Source organism: Neovison vison, chromosome 14 (assembly GCF_020171115.1).
Source record: "Neovison vison isolate M4711 chromosome 14, ASM_NN_V1, whole genome shotgun sequence".
NCBI lineage: Eukaryota > Metazoa > Chordata > Mammalia > Carnivora > Mustelidae > Neogale > Neogale vison.
Genome location: NC_058104.1, coordinates 19,338,273 through 19,365,260, shown reverse-complemented (window position 1 = coordinate 19,365,260; position 26,988 = coordinate 19,338,273). Strand labels below are relative to the sequence as shown.

Below are 26,988 nucleotides of genomic sequence, written 5' to 3'. Positions count from 1 at the left end.
TTTGGTCACACTGAAGAAGAGAATGTGTATTTACCTGAGTTTCAGGTGATTTGTTCAGCTTTCTTGTTATTACCTGGATTTGATTACCTGGGTGTAGCTAGATGGTTTAAGTAGTTGCATTTCTACTTACCACTTTTAGAGGAAAATGTAGTTTTGGGTTTGAAAACGTCTGTGAGTTTTCTGAGGAATCTAATAGCCATGGTTTAAATATATGTTCCTAGAAAACGATAATATGATATTCTATAGCAAGATCTCTTATAAAGTGTTCTTCACTCATTCAGGAGTGTATATACTGGAGTGCTTAGCCTAGGTTAGATGTTTTTTTGTTTTGTTTTGTTCTTTAAAGATTTTATTTATTTATTTTTTTTCAAAGAGCCTGCACAAGCGAGCATAAGCAGGGGAGAGGCAGAGGGAGAGGGAGAAACAGGCTCCCCGCTGAGCAGGAAGCCTGACATGGGGCTCCATCCCAGAACTCTGAGATCATGACCTGAGCTGAATGAGGTGCCTAATGGACTGAGCTACTCAGGCGCTCCTTGGGTTAGAGTTTATTTTGTTTTATTTTATTTTTAAAAGATTTTATTTATTTGACAGAGATCACAAATAGGCAGAGAGGCAGGCGGAGGTAGGGTGGGCAGTAAGCTCCCTGCTGAGCAGAGAACCCAACTTGGAGCTTGATCCCAGGACCCTGAGGTCATGACCTGAGCTGAAGGCAGAGGCTTAACCCACTGAGCCACCCAGGCGCCCCTGCGTTAGAATTTGAATGGAGTGTTTATCTTCACCGTGTAGATACACCAATATACCCAGTTCTCTGTCACAGAACAATTTACCGCCTTTTTGATGACAGTATTCAAGGGAGTCACTGGCCCAGAACTTTGAGAGCCAGAGACACTCTGGAAGCCAGAATGTTCTTGTAATGCCATTGACTTTATAAGAAACATTGCCCCAATGTATAAAACAAGTGCTAATTGTACAGCCAAACCAAATTGTTGACACCAAAAGGAACTTCTAGAGAAAAGCAAATGTTGTGGGCCTTGCCTTTTAGGAATTCAGGTGACAAGACATAAACATTACGGATGGGAATAAGTGCAGAGTGAGTGATACAGGTGACTATTAAAGGGTTCTAGAACAAGGAGAGATCACGGAGAAGAGGTAGATCAAAGAAGGGTGATGGAAGAGATGGAGTTAGAATTCACCTCTGGAGGACAGATAGAATTCGAACAGGCAGGACGCAGCAGGGCAGTGCAGGCAGTGTGAATGCTGTGAGAACCTGGGCCTTAAGTTGGATGCATGGTCAGAAAGAGGCTCCCTGCCCCCCCACCCCCCGGGGTAAAGAACTGTGCTCAAGAATAAGAGGCAATGTGGTTGACCCAGCATGGTTAGCTAAGTGGAGATGTACAAGTCCAAAACAAAGGTGGAAACTCATGGGAAATGGGGGCTTGGTCAGATTACAGGAAGCCTGAAAGCCATTGTGATCTTATAATGTAAAAAGCTGCAGGTCAGAAGAGTGAACAGATGCCTATGTGTTTAAAAAAAAAAAAAAATACTATAGGTGAGACAGTTAAATGGAGTTGAGTGCATTTTAGCACTTTACGAGGCACCCAATGAAACCAAGGAAAGGGACGCACTTACCTGAACTCGGAAATAACCTAGTGGTGTTAGTAGTGGTGGTGCTGATGTGATTTCTAACTAAAATTCTTTGAGAGGATTCATAAGCGGGTGGATTCTGGGCAGCTGTTAGGTATAATATCTTTAAGCTTGTTAAGCTCGCTTGGTAGAATTCCATAAAAAGTTATTAAAAAGTAAGTTGTCACAGGACCAACACGTTTTTTGGCGGCTAGGTGGTTGACAATGAAAGGAAACAAGGGGTGAGGATCTCCAGGCACGTCTCTAAAGGAAGAAGGGTCCTTAGTGATGAGTGATCAGCAGACATTTACTGTCTTTAAATTATCTGAAGGTGAAGTGTCCAGGGGGTTACTTTGAGGAAAGAGCTCTGGATTTGATGCTGGCCCCTGTGCATTCAGATGCCATCGCACCTGCCCTACAATTTGGGCAAGTTGTTTTCACCTTTCTAACCCTTGTGTCCTTGCCCACAATGTGGGATGATGCTCTGTACCTCGTAGCTATGCAGAAGTAGTGCCATTTGTTTGTAGTGTGTTGTGGTATACGACAGGGGTTCAGTAAACTTCAGGTTGACCTATAAATACGGTACGAGAGAGAACAAGTTGGTAAGAAGCAGGTGGCTTTGAGAGAAACTTGAGAGGTAGAGAAAGGATTTGTGTTTGAAAAAGAAAGACATTTGAGAGTTGGAAATTCCTAAGGACTTCAGCGAGGTCTGGTTTGTGGGGGTTGTTTTTGTTTTTGTTTTAAGACTTTATTTATTTGAGGGGCACCTGGGTGGCTCAGTGGGTTAAGCCACTGCCTTCCGCTCAGGTCATGATCTCAGGGTCCTGGGATCAAGCCCCACATCAGGCTCTCTGCTCCCCCCTCTCTCTCTGCCTGCCTCTCTGCCTACTTGTGATCATTCTCTCTGTCAAATAGATAAAAATCTTTTTTTAAAAAAAAATATTTTATTTATCTGAGAGAGAGAGAGATAGGGACAGAAAGCCCAGGCAGAGAAGAGAGGGAGAAGCAGGCTCCCCACTGAGTGGGAAGCTGGACTCAGGGCTCAATCCCAGGACGCTGGGATCATGACGTGCGCCGAAGGCAGAGGCTTAACCGACTGAGCCACCCAGGCGCCCCCACATCTCTTGTGACTGAAAAGGCTTCAAACACTAAACAGTAAATTGGTCTACCTTTTTTTTTTTTTTTTTTTAATTGTTACATCTTTATGTAAAAACTGTGCTGTGCTTTGCCAGGAGTGCTATGTGCAGTTGAGTCCATACTCCCAAAGGGATCTGATGGTACTAGATAATATCAGAAAAGGGAACCTAGTTGGATCAAAGACTAGGATTCTTTAATGTGAAAAAGAGCACAATCAGAACTGACGAAATGATGAATGACCCCAAGGAGGTAAACATTGACCTGTTCATAAATCATCAGACGTTTCGATAGCGGCACTGTGAGCAGAACAAATGCTGTGGTGACTATGTTTAGGGCATGCATAAGAAGCACTGTAGGAAACGGCCATTTGAGAAGTGCTTTAGACGGGAAGTACAAGTGGGTTTTTAGAGATCGAGAACTCCTTTGTGAAGGGCAGGACCATAGATGGTTCCAGAAGAAACTGGGCTCTACCTCACTTGATGTTTGATGTCAGGGAGAGGGGTATGATGCTTCCCGCACTGGATAGGGCCTGACCCCATGGGGCTGCTCCTGAATTCCTGAGCAATATAGGATTCAGTCAGACATGTATCTTTTCAAAACTCTACACTCTATATGGGGGAAAATATTTATAGATATGATTTTTTTAATATTAGCAAGGATCTTTATTAAAGAGTGTAAAGAGTAGGTCCTTATGATAACGATTTCAGTGGCTCAGTTGGTTAAGGCCAGGTCATGATCCCACGTTCCTGGGCTCGAGCTCCATGGCAGGCTCCCTCCTTGGTACAGAGCCTGCTCCCCGCTTTCTCCGGCTTGTACTGTGTGTGTGTGTGTGTGTGTGTGTTTCTAGTAAGTAAATAAAATCTTTTTTTTCTTTAAAGATAAATATTTCAATCTTCTACAAAACTAGTCTTTCTCTCCCCTTCCTCTGTCAAAACATCTGACAAATTGTTTTGATGTGCTATTAGGAAGAGAGAGGACCAGATCTTCCTAACCAGCCACCCCTGGAAGGGGAAGGACTTAGTAAGATGACTGGATTCAGCTCTCCGAGCCTGGATGGCCAGTAGAGGGGTTACTTATGGTCGTTTTCTATTTCACAGAGATACAGAGGAAAAAATAACTTTAGCATAACTTTGACGACTCTACCTGGTGACCACACCCGCAGATGAAGTCTCAGGCACGTGAGAGCCCATCTTGGACAGGGATTTGCCCATCAGAACAGAAACAGCCTGGAGTTTGAAATTTTCAGTGGTGGCCATGGATGGCAGACTGGAGGAAGCTAATACAGTCTTTGGGTGTTCAAAAATGCCCGGAGACGGGACGCCTGGGTGGCTCAGTTGGTTAAGCGGCTGCCTTCGGCTCAGGTCATGATCCCAGGGTCCTGGGATCGAGTCCCACATCAGGTTCCTTGCTCGGCGGGGAGCCTGCTTCTCCCTCTGCTTCTGCCTGCCTCTCTGTCTGCCTGTGCTCGCTCGCTCTCTCTCCTTCTGTCTCTGACAAATAAATAAATAAAATTACAAAGAAAAAAAAATGCCCAGAGACAAACAGTGCAAGAGAAGACTACTGGCAAAAGAGGATAGATGCCAAATGACCACCCGAGAGTTTGTGTAGTGTCTTCACACCTGACCCTCCAATAGTCCTTTAGGGAAATAGATGGCATATTTGTTCTCGTTCTCACTTTTTAACAGATTAGTACACTGAGAGGCAGGAGATTTGTGGAGTTCAGTGATAGAATTTCCAGGATCCCAACCTAAGAAATTTTTTCCATCAAGACAAATAGAAGGTATGACTCTTGGAGAAGAACCTGCGGCTTGTAATTACAAGCAGATTGGAGCCATCTGAGCACCCCTCTTTCTTTTCGCCTGGGGGCTGATGGCCCCGCTTTGCCTACATCCGACATTGTGCAATAGTTGGAGAACGGAGCCAAATGGATGGCGAGTGCGCTGCTGTTTGTACTGAGCCAGCAGTGTCCTCTGCCAGGACTGGACGATACCTGTCCTAGAGAGCACTGAGTAGGTTTTCCTGTCCCAGCACCAGCATCAGTCCTACAGGTGACTCCCTTCATGGCTGAGACAGTGGACTCCAGGAACAGGTGTCATGCACCAGCATTAAAGAATCCGGCACAAAGGAAGTGGCTGGCCATGTTGGCAGAGACAGCACAGCTTGGAAGCCTTATCCAGCATTTGGGAATGTTTTCAAGTTTTGAAACAGAATCTTCTTAATCTATCTTAACTGCAAGTCTTTGTTGATGTCTGTATGATAATCAGTGCTTGAAACTAATTGACAAACTCTTATTTTCTTTGTGGCTTTTTGTTGTTTTTTGTTGTGTATTTTGATTTGTGGGTTTTGGGGTGTCTTGGTTTCTGAATAGCTTAGACTTGGACCTGTAACAATTTAGTCATCCTCAGTATCCGTAAGTGGTTTTGAAGTAGGGCAAGCATACAAATCATTTGCTTAGTACTACTCACAAAATCTAGATGGAGAAGCAGCCCGTGTCTTCTGTCCCCATCTTTGTTCTCACCTTTGGACTATGCAGACACATGTGTGTTCTCCCTCCCACCCCCACCCAGGTCTTTGTGTTATGCAGTCTGAGTCACATACGTGAGAGTTTTGGAGATTATTCATAGACCCACGTTTAATTTGTAGACCACATGTTTAATACGATGTGTACATGATACAATTTTAACTTAAGGGAAAAGCAGGTCGGAACTATGGAAGTTTTTGAAAACATGAGGTGTTTCAATTCATTTCGAGTAGAGTGTGTAATGTGAGAGGGCTTATAGTAGAAATGAGAAGAATTTACAGGAGGTGTATCAGAACACCAGGGTCACTTTGCTGCTCCTGACTGTGTTACAGGCGCAGTTACTGCAACCAACCAGTAGCTACCCACCTGAAGAAGTCCTGGGGGCAGGCCCCTGGGCAGAGCAGCCCATGTTCTACAGCAGAGGCCTTTATTGTTGATTTGTTGTTTCTTGAAGATAATACATGTTTATGCCCACCCACCCCCGCCTGTCCGCCCAAATCCAGCTATAAACTGTGAAACTTCCATTCATCCCTGACCCTCAGCCACGCAGTTACCAGCCCTTGGGCATCCAGTTATACTAGATTCTTATGGCATGTCCCACCAAAGACACTATGCAAAATCAAGAAGTTACATCCTCCTTTTTCCTTGTTTTTACATGAGTAATAGCATACTGTACACACGGTTCTGCATTTTGATTCCTTCCACTTAGACACACATCTTAAGGGACCTTCCTTAAGGGTTCTTCGTGATGGCCTCATTTGATTGCCACTACAGTGGGATTTACTTCCTTGTACATAAAAGCAAAGGTTCTTCGTACTTTACGCACCACTTGACTAAGCTTGATTTTTCTGACTCCTAGCCCCACAGCAAATTACGCAGAAAAGGTCCAGCACCATCTAGGCATCAGGAGGATGATAAGAAGGAAATCATAAGTCACAGAAAGAAGCAGAAGTCACCTAAAAAAAAAATAAACAGGGGCGCCCGGGTGGCTCAGTTAAGCGTCCCAACTCTTGATCGCGGCTCAGGTCTCAATCTCCGGGTCATAATAAAACAGAAACAGAAATGTACAGACAACAGCAACAACCAGAAAAGGTCAGCAAAGCCTTCCAGCCCTCTGAACTTGCCTGGAAGGCATCATTTACTCAGTGATTATTTATTGAGCACCAGTTGCATGCCAGGCCCAGGTGACAGACATCAGTGTACTAGAGAATGGTGCATTATTGAAACTCTGGCTGAAAAGCATACTCTTTGAGGAGACAGAGTTCTGCAATACAGACTTTAGAGAAGAAACTCTATTTCAATTTGGCTTGCTTTCAAGAGGTAATTCTCCTAGAGCCCTGCTGGGCTGGCTTTTTACTTACAGTTTTTCTGATGGGGCACATTGCTTCAACAATCTTAACCAGATTAACGTTTCTTGCATTTATCCTCTTGACATGTACACTGTCCATTCTTTTAGCAAACCATCTTCACTTTTCAAAAAATGGTCGGAGAGGAAAATTTCATTTGAGTATTCAAATGGCAGTCTGGGGATGAATGGAATTTTGACTATACCATTCTGGTGGCAGAAATCAGTAATCCACTTAAAATGCTTCAGTGGAAAAACACGCATGGATTATTGGTGCTTCCTCCATGGATCTCCCTACCTCTCCACTTCCCCTGAATCAGAGGTTCATGTGGGGAGAGGGAGGCAGGGATTAGAGTGCCTGGAGTGGATTGTCCCATCTCACGTGGCTCTATAACTCCCCCCCACCAATTGATCTTACACCAAAACTTGTGTGGGTCCCAGCTTCTAACCTGCCGCTCAGAGAACAAAGAGGCAAGTCCAGAGCATGTGACTCTGTAAGCTTCATCACTAGTACTTTTGTCATCTAGGTAGGACAGCTTAACCTGCTTTTCAGGGTGTGTCTGGCTTTGCATCTGCTCTGGTGGTCTGTCCTTAGAAACACTAAATGGGAAGAGAAGCAGGATGGTCCCATTCAGTGGTGTACCTGCCAGGCCCGGTAAGGTCAAGATACAATTCCATTTTTCCTCCTGATAGAATAGACCAATTGAATCTATCATGTCAAGTTTCAGACTTTAAGATGAGTTAGTTACTGGAAGGTACCTGCTTACCTCTCCTGGTTGGAGCTTTACGCAGTGAGACCATATCTCATCGTTCTGTTCTCTGGTTTTGTTTCGCCGTAGGGAACCTTCTAAGTCCTGGTTTGCTGTCACATTGGCAGGCTGATAGTCCCACAGCTATTGTGTTTGTACAAATCCATCATCACAATTATTCATATAACACTCAAAGCAAAGGTGGCCATTGGTGGCTTGGTCGCACTATTTTTATGTAAAGATTAGCACTTTTTTTTTTTTTTTTAATAGGCTCAATGCCCAGTGTGGAGCCCAGTGTGTGGGGCTTGAACTCACCACCTTAGAATCAAGACCTGAGTTGAGATCAAGAGTTGGATGCTTAACTGACTGAGTAACCCAGGCGCCCCACATTTTTACTATTATTGGTGAATATTCTCCAGCTTTGTCTAAAGGAGAGGACCTTAAGTTAGTTAGGTCCCTAACCTGACCCCTTTTTTCAGAAGGTTTTGCTCTGAAACCTGAGTATTGCATAGTAAAAATGTACATAAGTTAACTGTTACTCACCAAGCCTATAAAATCCTCTCCTTTGTACTGAGATACTAAATGTCATTTAGGAAAATCACAGGAAGCCAGCAGGGGCAGATTTGTTCAGGTTAGTATGGTAAGCCAGATATTTCAGAAGTGACAACTGGGATGCCTGGGTGTCTCTGGGTTAAAGCCTCTGCCTTGGGCTCAGGTCATGATCTCAGGGTCCTGGGATCAAGCAGGAGCCTGCTTCCTCCTTTCTCTCTCTGCCTGCCTCTCTGCCTACTTGTGATCTCTCTCTCTGTCAAATAAATAAATAAAATCTTTAAAAAAGTGACAACTGATGGCATGTCTACTTGTGTGTGTTACAAATTAATGGTAGGAATTAAATTTTAAAACATCATAAGGTATGTTCTACTTTTAATCACAAGCAGAATCTTGTTTCTGAAGACCTCCTGTTACGACTGCTGCCCTAATTCCAAATCGTGTCACATTTTGTGTGGTTTAGTAGCCATGGACAGGATCATTTATGAACAAATATCTGTAAGAGCAGCAGAGTTCAGGTGCTGCATTTCTTGAGCCATGGAAGCATCCCTGATTCCCAGTTGATTGACAGGTTGTCATTTGGGTTTGGGCGTTGACTGGGCAGTGATGTTGCTGTGGTTGATAATGCTCCTGCTGCCCTGGGTCCGTGAGGGGCTCCCGTGATGAGAATGGAAGAACATCTCCAGGCTTCCTCTGCCCTGCACAAGTGGCAAGTGATGTGTGGTTTAGTGTAGAAGGCTGGTGAATGGGAGTAGACAGAAAGAGCATGCAGCTTGTGAAGGGTGTTCTGGTTTTGGTGGTGGTGGTGGTTGTGCTTGACTTGTTTAAGGAAAACACCCCAAGAGTATGGGATGGTTGGTAACATGTTGAAAACACAGCAGGTGTGTTTCGAAGTCCAGTGAAGCCAAACATATATTTGCATTCTGTTTTGATGAGGTGTTTAATAATTTTGGACCTAGGCAGTGTGTCATACCCTTTCTATGTGTGTTTTCTGCTAGTGCCTGGATCAAAGTGGAACAGCTAAAGCCATACCATGCACACAAGGAGGAAATGATAAAGATTAACAAGGGGAAACGATTCCAGCAGGCTGTGGATGCTGTCGAAGAGTTCCTCCGGAGAGCCAAAGGGAAAGACCAGGTGAGAGACTGATTCTTGCTTTATTCCAACATCTGACTGGTTATTTTGGTGTAGTAACTAACAGATTAAATACAGCCCAAACCCAAACCCTATTCTTACGAAATGCCAATGGAAAGAATACTACTTCAAATCTAGGGTATCCGCGTTTTGCCTATCAGCTTGAAACCCCATGAATGCAGCAAACTTTTCTGAAATGGATTGCTGTTCTTAGGAAAGTCTCTTGGACTCAGGAGAAGTATCTCAGCTTTTGAATACCACACAGGCATTTCTCCCTTTTACATCCTAGAGATTAGGAGTATAGCTTCTTGGGTATATCTACTGCCTGGGTGTAAATCCCACGTCTTAGCTTTGGGACTATAGGCAAGTGGTTTGACTTTATCTGCTTCCCCAAACATCAGTGGGAGTGATAACAGAACCTATTTCGTAGGGTTGTTGTGTGGTTAGCACATGTAAAACGCTTCTCCTAGGGTGTGGCTTGTGTAAATGGCGGTGATGGCAGCAGTGGCTGCTGTGGTGGCTATCATTGTTATTATTAAACTTTCAGACGTCGTCCCACAATTCTGCTGATGACAAGAATCGGCGTAATTCCAGTGAGGAGAGAAGTAGGCCAAACTCAGGTGATGAGAAGCGGAAGCTTAGCCTGTCTGAAGGGAAGGTGAAGAAGAACATGGGAGAAGGAAAGAAGAGGGTGTCTTCAGGCTCATCAGAGAGAGGCTCCAAGTCCCCTCTGAAAAGAGCCCAAGAGCAGAGTCCCCGGAAACGGGGTCGGCCCCCAAAGGATGAGAAGGTTTGTTTTACCTCTGCAGCTTCTGGGATTAGCGACTTCCTTGTGTATAGGAAAGAGCTGAGCCCTACAGTGTGCCTCAGCTCACTGAGTGGACATAGAAACCTGTGCTAAGCACTGCCCTAAAGAATCCTGCAGACCAGGGGAGGGACACAGCCTGGGTGCACAGGCATGAAATAGGAACACAAGGCTGTAAAGGATCTTGCATTCAGCTAGATGGTCATGGCCAGAGAATAGTCCACCTGAGCCAGCATGTGAGGGCTGGCACTGGAAGGGGCTTGAGAACAAAAAGGGGAAAAGCATTCCAGAGACAGAGGGCCCAGCCTGCGTGGGGCTTGATGTTGGTGTGGATGTTCTCATTATAGGTGAAGGACAAAGAGGAGAGCAGAGAGCTAAAAGTGAGTAGTCACTGGGTTGTAGAGGGCCTTGAGGTCTACTACTAAAGCAATATTTACGGTCACAGAGTCAATAGGGGGCCACAAGTGTGTTGAAGCTAGGTGGCAGGGTGGTGGTGTTCTCGAAGCTGTGTGTTAGCATTGGTGGAGGGCAGAGAAGACAGGCTAAAGCCAGTCCAAAAGCTAAACCTAGGTTTACGCTTACATAAGGAGCTATCCTAATAGCAAATACTAAAAGGAACTGCCTGAGAGGCACTTCAGAGGAAGGGCTCATAAGATTTAGAACTGGTTCCAGAGGAAGTGGTGGGGGAGATGATTTCAGGTTTTTGTTTGGGAAATGGTAACACCATTCTTAAGAGCAAGAGTCTGGAGTAGAGTTGGCATACGGAGCAGAAGGAGTAGTACTATTTTGACTATGATGAATTTGAGGTGATGCCAATGCCTAATGCTAGACTGTTAGGGAGCCTTGAACTAATGTCAGGATGGTCTGTAGAGGTGGGAGGCAGATAGGTAGAAAGTATGTTAGAGAACACATACAAAGTATATCTGAGGCCCCACTGGCCCTCTACTTTCTCAGAAAGTAAGGAGGGAGCAGTCAAAGGTAGGAGTGTGCTTTGCAGGGGAAACACCCATAGATCAGAGTTGGAAGGGTTTGGAAGAGCCATCACAGTGAAATAAAGTGGAAATAACGTACCTTTCACCTTCCTGAAAAGATATGGGCCAAGTCTTAAAAGCCAAGGGAAGAGAATTTGAGATGGAGGGGATAGTCTGTCAAAACACAGGGAAGGATTGTTAGAGCACAATCAAGGGGACGGGAGCCAGATGGCTGGCAGAAACAGTTGGGTGATAAGGCCGTGATGAAACGCTAGACCGCATCAGATCATGGCCTGCAAATTCAGACACCAGCGAGACCAGACAGGTCGCTGCAGCAAGCGGAGAGGCTTGCTAAGGGTCCATGGCCCTCACCTACCTCCACGCTGAGAGCATTAGGGGTGACAGCAGCTGGCGCTCGGGGGAGATCATGCTCTGTCCGTGGGGTTCCAGCCAACTTGTGCCAGGTTGTCTGGTTTTTCCTCAAGAGAAGCTGAAAATAGTTTTATGTGAAACACTCCAGTTTTAAATGTTACATGCTAATTCAAAATTTTAAAGTACTTTTAGGTCCAAGGAACATCTCTGGGCCCGATTGAGCCTGTGGGCTGCCACTGAGTGACCACTGTTAGAGAAGATCCTTCTCACTGTCAGATGACCCGAGACTGAGAGTAGACAGAGTGACTAGCGGTCGGGACAGCCCTGGCTGACACTGAGCACAGGGAACTGCAGCCAGAGGTGGAGAAGATGGAGAAAACGCCTAGCCGCGGTGCAGAAAGAACTCCTCAGGGGGTGTGATCAGATTTGGTCCAGTTGAACTGATTTCCTGGGGATCCAGAGGCATCTGAGCTGTCAGGTTTTATACTGTTCTCCAAATTCCTATTTTCTGCCTTCTGAAGCCGTGGATCTCACCAACTCCGTGCTGGCCCAGCAGAGAAACGACATCTTTTTGGAAAAAGGGAGGTGTCCAGGAGAGGTGAGGAGGAGGTCTGAGTCCAAACTGTGACTCCATAACTTTGTGCAACTGTGTGACCTTGGCCAGCTACCTTTGCCTTGGTTTCGTTTCCTCATCTGATCACTGGAAATAGTAGTGATACCTGTCTCTCTTGTTTGTTGTGATAATTAAATGAGTAACGAGCAAAGCACCAAGAACAGTGAGCTGTGAACTACGCTTCTGATGAATGGCTGGCTTTACATGTGTCAGTGTCTGGCAGTAGCCCGTTGTGCAGCGAGAGCATAGTGGGTTTAGTGTAACCCGAGGCCACCACCGGGCTCTCTGCAGGGACTCTTCTCACGGGCTCCCAGAGAAAAGCAGTTTGCCCTTGAGTCTGAATTATTAATTAGGGGGTAGTAACATTTCTGCTGCTGTTCTTGGAGTGAGGTCCTCAGCCGAGACGTCTACTTGCTATTTACCCTCAGCACAGCCCTTTGTGCAGTCTCCTTGCTTGGCCCGGCCTCTAGTGAAGGATTTGTCAGCTGGAGAGGAAGGATTGTGGCTAGTGGTGCAGAGCAGGCACAGCCATTTCGGTTCAGAGAGTTGGTTTTAATTAAGCACCTTCAGAGATGTAGGGAATCTGGGCTTGGAATTTTGGTGCCTCTTCTGATCTCTGCTCTAAAAAGAGTGTGTGTTGCTACAGTAATTGTCAGTTGGCTGTCAGGCTTCTTTCTGAAACAGCAGTAACCTAGGCTGATACCTGGGCAAAGCCCCAGATGATTGCCATTTGGAGCCGTAATCTCCTGTCCCCTGAGGATCAGTGGGAAAGGCTGACCTTTTGATGGAGAAGTGTCAGTTCCATGCAAACAGGGAAAGGCTGGGATCGTGTGACTCCAGTGTGAGAGGTGTGCTTTCATCCTCTCTCAGGGGCTCTCGTCTCCAAGTCCTGGGCAGGAAAGGAGAACTGCAGCTCTAGTCGGCGCGCCGCACCCCGGCAGCCCGCAGCCGCCAGGGCTCTGTCTCTCCCCAGGTCCCGGAGTGCTGCAGAGGCTGATGGTTTGGGAGCTGAGGCCTTCTGCTGCGCCAGATGGAAAGCCAGTGCTCTCCACCCCACTCTCCCTCTGTCCTGAGACCTGAAGCAGGTCACTAGAGCTGTGCTGCCCCGCCACAGGGGACAGATACAGAGTATGTCCACCGTGGCAGGACGTTCTTTGGGGCAGTACTGCATTAGGCCCCCTTTTCCCCCAGAGATCTTTATTCAACACCTGTGGATGAAGCCGATCCACCAGAAGCCAGATGTCTAGTGATTCAGCCGCATGATACTTTGACAAGGCCCCTCCCATGTTCACTTCTTCAGTAAATAATGAAACATCTCATCAGTGCCAGGCATGGCTCCCACCGTGGGATACAGAGTAAACAAAATTGGCAAAGGTCTTGCTTTCATAGAACTCACTGATAATAACATCAGTATCATGTTCTAATGGGGGAAGATACAGAGGGGTCAGGGAAAGCACCCCGATAAGGTGACATTTCCGTGGAGACCTCAAGTGAGCCTGTGAGCCAAGTAGATCACTGTTAGAAGAGCGTTCCCAGTAGTGTGAAGGCACTGAGGCAGGCATATGCCTGGTGTGTTTGGGGAATGGCTGGAGGGCCAAGGGTTAGTGCTGGTGAGTTGGAGAGTGGTGAGAGGGAAGAAAATAGGACATGAATTCGGAGAGTAGGATGGAGTGAGGGTTGTAGTACTTGTAGTGCCCCATAGGCCATGATATTCTAGCCTTTAGCCTGACTATGAGACAGGAAGCCAGTTGTAGGCAGAGAAGTGATAGCTGCTGTGTACAGTCTAGACTGCAGTGTTTCAGAACAGAAGTGGTGGGGATCCCTTTTGCTACAGCCCAAGTGACAGGTGATGGCAGCCTAGCTTGAATGTTAGCAGTGGGGTGGCAAAAGGGGTTCCCAGATCAGCAGTCGTAAAACCATAATCATTGCCAGCAGATAAGAGGAGGGTGGAATCAAGATGAACCGCAAAGATCTCAGCCTGGTAGAATGCAGCTGCTTTTCTAAGACTGCGAAGACTATGGAAGAAGCCGTTTGGGCAGGGAAATCCAGGGTTCAGAGTGGGGCTTGTCAAGATTCCCATGAGATATCCAAGTAGAAATGTCAGGAGAGACACTGTGGCTGGAATATCCCACTTGTGTAAAGGGAGTGTGATGTAAACTTGGTGGAGGGGACAAGAGCACAGCAGGTGTAAGGCTGAAGCAGCTCGCTGTCCAGGATGGGTATGGCCAGGCCCTTGGTGAGGAGGTGCACCCCAGTCTACTGGGTCCTGCCCTGGCATCAGCCTACAGAACAAGTGGGGCTCTTGGTTCCCAGCTGCTCTGAGTTGGAAGTCTAGCTTTGTCACTTAGTAGCTAAAACGCTGGGCACATTTCCTCATTGGCACCGTGTGGCTTTCTTAGTGTTTTTTGAGGTCTTCTCTGAAGAGGGTACTGTTTTCTTAATGTTCGTTATTGGCCATAAGGACACTTCACTGTGATTTGCTGACAACACTGCACACCACAGTTGGGCTTTCCAGAGACACCTGTCCTTGCGAAACTTGGGCACAAGAAGACAATTTGTTATTCCAAGAACAGAGAAGAAACCCTTGTTCCCTGTTAATGAAAACTTGCCTGGTTCCCCCCGATGGACAGTCAGAACCGAGCCTGGGGACTGAGACTGGAGTTGGGGTTCTTTTAATGTGGAGTGTGACTGAAGGAAGCGGAGCAGTGAAGAGGTGCTCCCCGATTTGGCGCAGGAAGACATCTGCTACTGAGGTGGCCTCAGTGTCTTGACCATCTGCCTTTCCCTCTGTAGGATCTCACCATCCCTGAGTCTAGTACCGTGAAGGGGGTGATGGCTGGACCGATGGCCGCGTTTAAATGGCAGCCGACTGTGAGCGAGGTAACAAGCGCTCCCGCAGGCCAGGATAAGCCCAGCCTCCAAGCTGGTTTACTGGCCTGTGTGAGGCGCTTTTCCTTTCCCCATTTTTTAAATTGCGAAATAGTACCAAGGTGTACGGGGCGGGGGGAGTGCACGTCTCCACCCTCAGGGGTGCACAGTTTCAAGTTCGATGTAACTTCTTCTAGACGTTTTGGTAGATGCCCCACTCACCCATCATTTATAGAATTATATACCCACATGGGGTTTCTACTCTGGGGAATAGGGTTGGTTTTCACAAATGTGGGATTGGCCCACGCATTTTTTCACTTAATACTTTATACACATCTTTCACTATTCACATATACAGCTCTGTTGTTCAGTAGCTTCCAGGCAGAGTCGAGACTGGCTGCCAAGGGTGTTTTAGCCAGAGGAAAGTCAGTTACCAGGCAGCAGGCAAGGTGACCTCTGGTGGAAGTTAAGTTGTTTTATTCAATCATTTTCTGGTTTCAGCCTGTGAAAGATGCAGACCCTCATTTCCATCATTTCCTGCTCAGCCAAACTGAGAAGGTGAGTTGGTCTTTGACATTCTTGATCCTGGGTCAGGGGCTGGCCTGAGGGGAGAAGGTGGCTCCATGGACCTCACCCCACTGGTCTGTAAAGTGAGGCTCTGCTTCTACCGCTGCGCGGAGCAGCAAAATAAGAAGTCACATGGAGGTCCATTTGTGAATCAGGTGTTGTTACGTTTGAAAGTAAACCCCCCCCAAAAGAAGCATTTAAGACTCAATAGCTGTGGGTGCATCTACCTTTGGCTCAAGTCATGATCCCAGGGTCCTGGGATAGAGTCCTACTTCGGGCTTCTTGCTCCTCGGGGAGCCTGCTTCTCCCTCTCGCACTCCCCCTGCTTGTGTTTCCTCTCTCGCTGTGTCTTTCTCTGTCAAAAAAATAAAATCTGAAAAAAATAAAAGAAAAGAAAAAGACTTGGCAGCTGTGTGGTTGAGACGTTTGTGGTTGCCTTTGGAGTCTAGGGCAGAAGCCAGACCTTGTGAGCTTCAGCACTCGTGAGGTCGCCCGTGCTGTTTGGTGGATGCAGTCTCGGGCTTGCTGTGCAGACAGTCTCTCTGAACCATCAGCTTGTGGAGGGAAGGCTGCTCAGAGTATCTGCAAGGCCACAATAGTTAGGCTGAACCTTGATATAGGACCTGATAGTCTATGGCTTTGGAGTTGGACAGATCTGGGTTGCGAGCCCAGTAGCACTGACTACCTTTGTAATTCTGAGTGTATGACTTTCTGATCCTTAATGTCATCATTGGCAAAAGAAACTTGCAGAGTTGCCTAGATGTTTGAGTGAGATAGTGTGTATTCCATTTCTGATGTGTCCTTTGGAGTTCAGTAAAGTTGAACAGCAAGTAGGTTTTCCGTGTTCACACCATACTTTAGGCCTAACCTCTTAGGAAAATTATAATGAAGACCAGTTAAGTGTTCAGTTTAATACATGGTCTTTTTTCCTCCTTTATTAGCCAGCTGTCTGTTACCAGGCAATCACAAAGAAGTTGAAAATATGTGAAGAGGTACGTAGGTTCCACGCCTCCCTATTTTTCTCTTCCACTGGGGCCTTTGCCGTGGGCAGACTGACCTGATGAGTTGTGCTTCCTTTCCCTAGGAAACTGGGTCCACCTCCATCCAGGCAGCAGACAGCACGGCCGTGAATGGCAGCATCACACCCACAGACAAAAAGTAGGACCCTTGATGAAAAGGCTTCTTGTGGTTCTAGTTCTGTTAGGGAATAAGGGATAACCCCAAGGGGCTTCCTTAAGGGTTGTATCCCAGCCATTGCTGGGATTGAATGGAAAGAGAGAGGGAAAGGTGTAATTTTCAGTGAGTTGCCTGGGAGTAATTTGACCTGCAGGAGACCAAGGTCCTATAAGTACATGGTGGGGTTGCCTTCCTAGCACACTGGTGAGTCTTGGAGTGGGAGGAACACAGTTTGGTAGTTCTCAGACTTTCTCCTAACTCAGAATCAGCTGGAAGTCCGCATGTCAAGCATCAACTGCTTGGCCCTACCACCCCCCCAGGGTTTCTCAGTCAGTAGTTCTAGGGTAGATGTGGAGAGTTTGTATCTTGGACACCTTCCAGGGTGTGCTGCTGCTGCCAGTCAAAAGACCACATTTTGAGAACCTCTGGCTTAGTAGAACAGTGATGAAGACCCTGAAACTGGCTGTGGTGGGGGCAGGGGGCTGGTGAGAGGTGAATCACCATCATCCCGCCTTCCCCAGCTCTCCCTGCTGTTGCCACTGGGTCCTTCCCGCATACCTGCTAGCAGCTCTCTGGGGTGAGCCTGGACTGTGGTCCGCACACCTTGCCTTAGCTTGCACCCGCACGTCCCTGCCTTTCCTCTGGCGGTATTTGCAGTCGTGTGTCTAAAAGTGCTAAGACGGGGCACCCTCCTGAGTGCCAGGTCTGAATTCTCCATGCGTATCTCCTGTACAGTTCTTTCTCAGTGAAAACAGTACGCCTTTTACTTTATTCATAATTTTTTGTGCTGATGAAATCCCTGATTCTACCGGTTATTTTGGGTGAACAGCCCTGGGGAGAGTGGAAAAAGCAAAGGCATGTTCTATGCTAATGAAAGGGGAGATGGGTGTCACCTACTGACTTAAGGAGGACTGTATAGACTTAAAAAAAAAAAAAAGACAAGAGTGAGGCTGAGGCCAGAGTCCAGTGCTTTCACCTAAGACCTTTGTTGCCCCATTAGTCAAACCATTTTTGGACGTGAATGTGAAGCTTACTAAAAAGCGAAGCAACTGTGTAGTGTACTAGGCGTCCTGGAACGCCAGGAAAAGAGAATTGGTCTGCCGTGATGTCAAGTCATAGGGCAAGCTTCCACTACCCAGATAAATGTGAGTGACAGAAGATCTCCTGGCTTGAGTGTTGGCTGCAGACTCAGTGGGCAAGGGTGCCATGTGGTGAGGAAGGTGGTGGTCTCTCTCCACCCTTGGAGTCAGGCTAGGACAGAGAGCACGTGGGAGTTCATATTCCACCAGCGATGGGGGGAGACCGTTTTAGTACAAGAGCCAGTTTGCAGGGGTAGCGGCGAATGTGAGCCCCAGAGACCGAGAATACTAAAAGGGTAACTCAGGAGAAGGCGGACAGGCTGCAGAGAGGGTCTGGAGCTGAGAGAAACCCAACCGAAACCAGAGCACCACGTAATAAGGAATGAAGGAAGAGGGATTGGTTAGCTCTATCCCATGCAAGGAGTGAAGTGTAGGAGCGAGAAGACCACCTCTGGGCAACATAAAATCTGTAAGAGCTCATAGAAATAGCAGTGGTAGCTAACAGCCCCTAAGTTCTCAGCGTTGCGGGAGGAAGCAGGCCGCAGGAAGCGAAGGTAAGCAGAACTTACCGTCTGCCTGCACTCAGTCCCCCAGGACGAGCGTGGGCTGCAGTTAGAGGGGCCAGGTGGGGAGCCGTGGACGGGCCAGCCCAGAGCAGTACCGGACAGGTTCGGGAGAAGACAGGCATAGGGAGAATGCACGTTCTGGAGAAGATTGGCTCCAGGCTTTGAAAAGGGTCAGTGCCCATCTCTGCTAACAGCAGGAACAGCACAAAGGTAGTGTCGGGTGTCGAGCTGGGGAGGGAGGTGAAAACTGTGATCCCGATCCCCGCAGTTGAGAAGTTGGCCGGCTCTGATCACGTTGCTTCAGTTCCTTGTCACGGATTCCGATGTGCTTTAAAATGACATCCGAAAGCCTGGCGTTCAGGGTGGCTGACCAGGAAGCCGCTGCAAGAGTTGAAGGCAAATGCCTGCTTTCTCGCTGTGTGGGAATCACGGACTCAGACGCTCCAGCAGAGCAGTAAGAGAACAAGTTGGAAGACTTGCCCTAAACCATATGAGGCACACTTCTTTCTGTGGCAGTCAAGGATTTAGAGAAGCCCATCTAAATCGAGGGACTCTGAAACAACGGCATGAGGAGAAAAGGCCCAACGTGCACACACTGCTGCCGGCTCTGCAGAAGCGCTGCGGGCCGCTGAGTGAGCTTTCTGGTGCGTGGGGCCCCACCCTGAGCCCATCAGTGTCTCTCTCTTTTAGGATAGGATTTTTGGGCCTTGGCCTCATGGGAAGTGGCATCGTCTCCAACTTGCTAAAGATGGGTCACACAGTGACTGTCTGGAACCGGACTGCAGAAAAAGTAAGTAGTTGTGGGGGTGCTTGTCAGGTGGGGTGGGACAACACCTTGATCCTTGGAGAAGGAGTGGCTTAAGGATAGGTATCTTCCTGTTTCCGCTCAGCATTCTGCACAGGTGGAGTAGGAGAAACCAAGCTCTTAGTTCAGACAGGTAAAGCTGTGGGTATATTAGCTTAAGAGGTTTGTTTTTTGTGTGTTTTGTTGTTTCTGTTTTTTGTTTTGAGTTTCAAATTTGTATTTAAATTCTTGCTAGTTGGGGCGCCTGGGTGGCTCAGTGGGTTAAGCCTCTGCCTCCGGTTCAGGTCATGATCTCAGGGTCCTGGGATCGAGCTCCACATTGGGCTCTCGGCTCAGCAGAGAGCCTGCTTCCCCCTCTCTCTCTGCCTGCCTCTCTGCCTACTTATAATCTCTGTCTGTCAAATAAATAAATAAAATCTTAAAATAAAATTCTTGTTAATTAACATGTGTGGTAGAAATTGGTTTCAGACATAGAATTTAGTGATTCGTCACTTGTAACATCATCCAGTGTTACATAATGTGTATATATCCTCACAGGTGTTCTCCTTGATACCCATCACCCATTTAGCCCATCCCCTACCCACTGCCTTCCATCAGCTCTTAGTTTGTTCTCTATAGTTAAGAATCTTTAAGCTTTGGGGCCCCTGGGTGGTTGAGATGGTTAAGTGTCTGCCTGCAGCTCAGGTCGTGATCCCAGGATCCTGGGATTGAGCCCCACCTTGGGCTCCCTGCTTACCAGAGTCTGCTTTCCCCTCTGTCTCTCTCCCCTGCTCATGCTCTTTCTCTCAAATGAATAAATAAAATCTTTAAAAAAAAAAAAAAAAAGGAACCTTTAAGCTTTGGATGTTATTATAAAAAGTTAACATTTAAAAACCCTCAGGTGGGGTGCTTGGGTGACTCAGTGGGTTAAAGCCTCTGCCTTCAGCTCAGGTCATGATCCCAGGGTCCTGGGTTCAAGCCCCACATAGAGCTCTCTGCTCAACAGGGAGCCTTCTTCCCCCTTTCTCTGCCTACTTGTGATCTCTTTCTCTCCAAATAAATAAATAAAATCTTTAAAAATAAAAAAAAAATAAAAACCCTCAGGTATAAAATAAAGTGAAAATTCTCCCTTTCCTGCCATTACCTGAGGTAGCTCAGGTCAGATGTTTTTATCCTTTTTTGCACATGAAAATATATGCGTGTGTGTATATTAGTAGCTCACTGATAGTGAGTGCATAGAGATAGATCTGCTTCTTCCTTTTTAATGGCTGCACTCTGCTCTCTTACTGGGATTGTATTAACAACACTGTGCAGTTGAACATTCTGCAGTGCTGGAAACGTCCATGTCTGTACTGTCCAGCATGATAGCCACTAGCCACTGTGGCTCGTCAGCACTTGAATCATGGCTAGTGTGGTGGAAGAATTGAACTTTTAATTCATTTCACTTAAACGTAAATAGCCCCCCATTGCAAGTGCCCACCAAAGTGGACAGGACAGGATTAGAAGTTCTTAACCTAAGGTGGTGGTCCACCACTTCAAGGGTCTGTGCATGCCCTGAAATGGAATTCCAAGTCCAAATCTGCATCTTTTGTAAGGGAGAGGGGCCATGGCTCCTCCTATCACGTTCCTATCCGAGAAAAGGTGAAGAACGGTAGTCTGAGTACCGAGAAACAAAAGCCCTGCAGACACCAGGAGCACACGAAGAGAGAGCGAGGAAGGACCAGCCTGTTGGGGGGCAGGTGTGGCTGAGTATGTGTTTACATAGTGACTGAGCAAGCACCCTCGTGGAGCTAGATACAGCTGAAAGGTTGGTTGCTGAAGGAGGTGTCAGAGCTGATGGGTTTGAATGAACAGAAATGTCTTGGCAAGGTAAAAAGAAAAAAAAAAAAATTCACTTCAATGAAACAAAGGCCTTTTCAAGAATAGCAAGGAACTGGTTGGAGAATCCAGAGGGTTGGGGAAAGGGCTCTGAAAGCTGTGCTAAAAGGTTTGGGCTTCCCCTGCTGGGCATTGGGTACCTAAGGTAGAAGTCAGGATTTCCCTTGTAAGTACATTCACTTTTGATAGAGGTGCCTCAGGTCATCCTGTATCTGGATTGAAAAAACAAAATATTTATATAAACATGGCCATTCTGTCTAAATTAATTTATGGGAAAGCAGGAGAACAAAGCAGTTACGAACCTCGGTTTGGAATCAGACCTAAATCCAAGTCACAGCTGTCTTGCTCACCCTCTCCAGCAAGATTGGTTATCTTCCTAAGCCTCAGTCCTCATCTGTGAAATGATGGCTGCAAAAGCAAAAGATTAAGGGTGCCTGGGTGGGCATTCGGTTAAGCGTCTGACTCTTGGTTTCAACTCAGGTCATAATCTCAGGGTCCTGGGATCGACCCCCACGTTGAGCTCCATGCTCAGCATGGAGTCTGCATTTTGGCTCAGGTCATGAACTCAGGGTCATGAGATCGAGCCCCACGTCAGGCTCTGCACTCGGCATGGAGGTTGCTCAAGATTCTCTCTCCCCCTCTCCCTCTGCAGACCCCGCCACTCACTCACTCTCAAGGAAAAAAAAAAGCCATGTAAATCTTCGACAATCCCTGTGTAATTTTTTTTTACAGGATCTTGATTAAAAATTATTCCCTGGCATAGTAAATGGGAAACATATTTTCACTTTTTCAGAAAAGAGTAGTGCGATTTCTCCTAAGCAAAGTTTAAAATGTAAAGCTGTATAGTAAAGGCTAAGATGCATGTGTAGCGCAATAAAGACACACACCCGTCAGCTAGACCGGACAGCTAGGACTTTGTCTGATAGAGGCGGCTCGCTGCAATCAGTGAGATAGGAGAAAGGCCAGTCAGGAAACTATATTCAGAACAACTGGTTAGAAAGTTGAGGAAGTAATAATCTCACTTCATACCCCCTACTAAAGTAAATTCCACATAGATTGAGAGGGACAACAACTCAAAGTGCTTATAGCAGAGATGATAGAGGAAAGGTAATATATTGATTTTATTAAATATATTGATAACTTCAAAATAAAAACTACCTCACAAAAGAAACAGCAAACAAAGGTATTAAATTTAAAAGGTTCAGTAATGAATAGTGATCAAAATGTATCAAAAAGTTGCTGTTGTGGGCTGGTTAAATCATCAAGTAGGACAAAATTTTTGTGTATTTGTGGATGCTTGTTTGTTATTTTTATTTTTTTTTTAATTATTTAAAAAGATATTATTTATTTGACAGAGACACACCAAAAGAGGGAACATGAGCAAGGGGAGTGGGAGAGGGAGAAGCAGGCTTCCCGCAAGCAGGGAGCCCAATGCGGGACCGGATCCCAGAACCCCAACATCATGACCTGAACCGAAGGCAGATGCTTAATGACTGAATCACCCAGGCACCTCTTGTTTGTTGTTTCTAAAGTTTGTACTGATAGTGGTTTGAGACCTTGCTGATGACCTTTATAAATTCACAGCTCCAATGGAAAGCCATTTGTCTACATTTATTAAGAACTTTAAAGCTGTTTGGAGCCTGTTCTATTCTGCTTTCCGAGACCTAAATTCAAAACATACAGGAAAGGTATTGTACGTGAAGATATTTGTTGGAGTCATTTATAATAAAAAGCAGGCTACATAACTAACTGCAGGAGAGCTATTAGGTAAACTCAGGTCTATCTCAATGGAATATTCTGCAGCCATCTATTATAAAAGACTACAGTATGTATAAATATATATCACACGCAGTATTGAGAGTCGGATACAAAATAGTAGGTTCACTTTATTCTAACTGCCTTTTTAAATGCCTTAGAAAAGGAAATAACACTGAAATATTAATGATGTTTTGCTATGAGATATTCTGGGTAATTTTAATTCTCAAGGAAGGAAAGTTCATGCTTTTAGACTCCCAGAAACATCTTGGTAAGAGCAACAGCTTCCCAGCCCCAGCCCTGCTTCCCCAGCACAATGTGGATAGCCTGGGACACTGCGTACATTTTGCCACAGCCAAGATAAACACAGAGGGCTGCGAACAGGTGCTATTTGCATCCTGTTCTTCAAACGGGGAACCTTCAGCAGACACTTTGTTTTATGCTTACTATGAAGTAGAACATCGTTCTAAGCACCAGGTATACAAACACAAGACAGTCCTTAAGGAGCCCCATCCACTTCCCTCAGAAAGGCAGACCACTGCCTCTGATGTCCCTGGCTCCTAGCCTCAGCCTTCTGCCTTGGGAGGCCAGCTCGGAGGACTGCGCAACGTGTCTCTGGCCTAGCTAGTGTGTTTGTTGTGCACTGCCTGCAGCTCACATTAGGATCTGTGACTTTTGCAGTGTGATTTGTTCATCCAGGAGGGGGCCCGCCTAGGAAGAACCCCCGCTGAAGTCGTTTCAACTTGTGACATCACCTTTGCCTGCGTGTCCGATCCAAAGGCAGCCAAGGACGTAAGGATCCCCTCCCTTCCCTCAGTGTCTCAGGTGGTGGCCAGGAAAGCTGGCTGGCCTCCCTGTCTTCTCCCCTGCCCATGAGTGAGTGTCTATAGCATGTGGGAGGGTTGTATTTCCCATCTGGGGCCATCCCCCATTGTGAAAGTTACCTGCATAAATTCAATACAGACATCCTTTAATTCAGAACAAAGAATGAGAATAACTAGGGTCCCTGCGATCTATGCCGGCTCTCCTCATGTATTCTTATTCTGTGTACCTGGCAAGGTCCTATGTTTAGCTGTGACTATCTGCATGTTTTATAAGTTCAAGTACAGTAATCATCGTGTTAAAGTGATAACTAGTTTAACCCAAGTAAATCCAAAGAAGCCCAAAAAAATACTGAGGTTATTATTTAAATGGGAGATTTTTATTGAAAAGGAACATGCATGTATTGTTTTGAAGCTAAATGGGAAGAAAGTAGAGGTATTTTTCTCCCTCAGGCTTACTTACTTGCTGCCGCCTTGCAGCCTTAATACCTCCTAATCAGGAAATGAGTCAAAAAAGTAACAAGATTCTGACCTTAGGTCTAAGGGGCTCCTGGGCGTCTGGCTGGGAGCCTGGGCTATTGCTTTTCCCTTGTGTCCCCACAGCTGGTGCTGGGCCCCAGTGGTGTGCTGCAGGGGATCCGCCCCGGGAAGTGCTACGTGGACATGTCAACAGTGGATGCAGACACAGTCACCGAGCTGGCGCAGGTAGCGGCCTCGTTCATGCTGGCCCTCCAGCGTCCTTGGCAGTTGGAGCCCAAGACTCGGGCTGGTTGATTATGCCTGAGTGAGCAACTTGGTTACTCTAGAAACCAAGCCAGGAGAGGGGGAGAGGCTTGTATCGTTGGAACTAGCCTGTCTTCACTTTCTGCTTTCCAAGCCACAGCTAATCTGAACAGCCGTGCGAGGAGAGGTGCTGCCGGGATGGACATTAGGTCGTGTAGCTGCCAGCCCCACAATGGGAAGCAGTGCAGGCTGCCAGCAGGGCCTTTTTGGTTTAAGCGGCCGTCTACAGTTGTCACCAACAGTATTCTCCCTGCCTGAGCTCCTGGGCCGAGTGAGAGGGCGGTGACTTCTGGCCCCTGTGTGTTCTGAGAGTGGCTGAAGCAGGGAAGGGCAGTGTCTGGAGGAGGTGTGCTCAGCCAAGCCATCGGCATGGTCACACTTGGTCATTGCAAGAAATTCTGAGTCAGTGGGAGTCTCTGGGGAGACCCCCTCTTCTCTGTTTACTGTATGAAGTTCAGACACCTATTTGGGGGCTCAGTGTGGAGGGCCAGGTGTTTCCACTTGAAATACCCGTGAGAGGCAAGGCCTTCAGAAGCTGTGACTTTCCTTTCTAGGTGATTGTGTCCAGGGGGGGCCGCTTTCTGGAAGCCCCAGTCTCAGGGAATCAGCAGCTGTCTAATGATGGGATGTTGGTGATCTTAGCAGCCGGAGACAGGGGCTTGTATGAGGACTGCAGCAGCTGCTTCCAGGCAATGGGAAAGACCTCCTTCTTTCTAGGTAACACGCCTGCCCACCTGTTGGGCCACTGCAGGCCCGGAGGCTGGGTGGGCCACATCCCCTCTAGACTGCACTGATGACTGCGTCAATCCCGCACGGCCTCTCTGCCTGGGGCCCCCGTGGGAAGGTTTCCTTTGACTTGCACAGTCAGTGCCTGGAAGGAGGAAGAGCCCGAAGGGTCAGAGCCAGTTCTGTCAGGGGCAGGTGAATGGGGCCTCCCCTGGGTGTAGAGGTGGGTCCGAGCAGGGATGAGGGTGGGCAGAAAGTCCCTTGCCTCGGAATTCTTGGAAAGTGACCGTGATTCTCTGCCCTGGCCAGGTGAGGTTGGCAATGCAGCCAAGATGATGCTGATTGTGAACATGGTACAGGGAAGCTTCATGGCCACCATCGCTGAGGGGTTAACCCTGGCCCAAGTAACAGGCCAGTCCCAGCAGACACTCTTGGACATCCTCAATCAGGGACAGTTGGCCAGCATCTTCCTGGACCAGAAGTGCCAAAGTGAGTTGCCTTTGGCCTCTCTTCTTGCATTTTAGTTGTGACTGGGGCTGAGAAACCAGGTCAGGTTGCTGTCACAGAGCATTCTCTTCTTCAAGGGCTGACCGGTGTGAAAGAGGCACCCTCTCTGGTCAGTCCCTGCCCTCCATGCCCTCTGTCAGAGGGATCCAGAGACATGGCAGATGGGATTTGGGGGTACTGGCTGGGGACTGGTTTCTTCATTGTCCAAGAGGAAAGAAATGCTAGATGTTGAGCCCTGGTGGTCCAGCAGATAGTTTCTTAATTTGGGTCCATTTAATTCTTCTGTTACATGGCTTTCCCTCCTCAGATATCCTGCAAGGGAACTTTAAGCCCGATTTCTACCTGAAGTACATTCAGAAGGATCTCCGCCTAGCCATTGCCCTGGGGGATGCCGTCAACCATCCTACTCCTATGGCAGCTGCAGCCAATGAGGTAACTGCAAGAGGCCCGATCTGACAGTCTTCCCTTTGCTTTTAGGCTTCCTCCCCTCTCTCTGCTTTGTGTCTCTTTGTGTCTCACCTCTTGAATGGAAGCTCAGGTCATTGATTCCAGACCGGAGCATTTAAAAGCATATATTCCCTTCTGAGCCCTGCTTACTTGTAACCCTTGTGATTTCATTGACCTGCGGATTACTTAAAAGTGCATCAGTCAGATAATTGGAGTTGTCCTGCGAATCTAATAGTTAGTGATTACTGATGGATCTCTATTGTGGTTAAAAAACAGATCCTGTGTGATTTTTAACTCTAAATTTATTGAGACTTGTTTTGCAGCCTAGCAAATGGTCTTTCTTGGTGGGCATACCATGTGCACTTAGGAAGACTGTTCTCCGCTTGTCAGCTGCTGTGTTCTGCCGATAATCAGTTAGGCCAAGGTTAGGTAGTGGTTTTTCAGATCATCTTTATTGGCCTTTTTCTTTGGTTCTTTTGGTTGCTGAAAGAGAGATACTAAAATCTCCAGCTATGATTGTAGCATTGTCTGTTTTTCCCTTTAATTCTGTTATCTTTGAAACTCTTGTGTTTGGGTTTTTAGCCATTTGTGATGGTCATGTCTTCCTGATGAATTTGGCCTTTAATTATTACGGAATGTCCCTCCTGACCTTTGTCTTGAAGCCTATTGCCTGGTTTTACCGTAACTGCTCTGTGTACATGGTATATCTTTTTTTCATTCATTGACTTTCAAGTTGTGTCTTTATATTTAAATGATATCCTCAGTGTAGAGCCTGTCAGTGGGGCTTGCATTTGTATGCATTCTGACAGTATCTGCCTGTTAATTGGAGTGTTGGTCATTAACATTTGTTTGAGTGACAACACAGCACCTACATATGCCCTTCCTGAAAACAGTTGGATTGGGGAGGGGGTTGTTTATTTGTTTAAATAAGTTTAAGTAATCTGCATACCTGATGTGGGGCTCGAACTCATGACCCTGAGATCAGGAGTTGGGTGCTGTACCAACTGAGCCAGCCAGGGGCCCCAGAAAGAGTTGTCGAGAAGGTCATCTTCCTCAGCCTGACAGAAGGGACGCCTTTAAAAAGCTGAGCAGTATTTCATTACTGTAGAGTTACAATCAAAACCGTATTTTATATAGAACACAAAACACAGAAATTGATTTATTTTTAGAGGCTGTATCTTCTAGGAACTTTAAGAGGATACACATTCGATT

At 46.8% G+C, this 26,988-nt stretch overlaps 1 protein-coding gene across 4 annotated transcripts in view; it reads left to right on the top strand.

Annotated features, from left to right (window-relative positions):
• The window catches only part of GLYR1 (glyoxylate reductase 1 homolog), a 34,468-nt gene that overhangs the window by 2,930 nt on the left and 4,550 nt on the right, over positions 1-26,988 (top strand). Inside the window, exons 4-15 of one of the 4 annotated variants that reach the window (XM_044233789.1) lie at positions 8,923-9,061; positions 9,606-9,848; positions 14,613-14,699; positions 15,189-15,245; positions 16,196-16,246; positions 16,339-16,412; positions 18,766-18,865; positions 23,174-23,284; positions 23,917-24,018; positions 24,651-24,813; positions 25,132-25,311; positions 25,637-25,761. In XM_044233789.1, coding sequence (XP_044089724.1) covers positions 8,923-9,061; positions 9,606-9,848; positions 14,613-14,699; positions 15,189-15,245; positions 16,196-16,246; positions 16,339-16,412; positions 18,766-18,865; positions 23,174-23,284; positions 23,917-24,018; positions 24,651-24,813; positions 25,132-25,311; positions 25,637-25,761 — 1,432 coding nt within the window. The remainder of the gene's footprint in view (positions 1-8,922; positions 9,062-9,605; positions 9,849-14,612; positions 14,700-15,188; positions 15,246-16,195; positions 16,247-16,338; positions 16,413-18,765; positions 18,866-23,173; positions 23,285-23,916; positions 24,019-24,650; positions 24,814-25,131; positions 25,312-25,636; positions 25,762-26,988) is intronic. The other 3 variants (XM_044233790.1, XM_044233792.1, XM_044233791.1) reach the window with 3 other exon arrangements.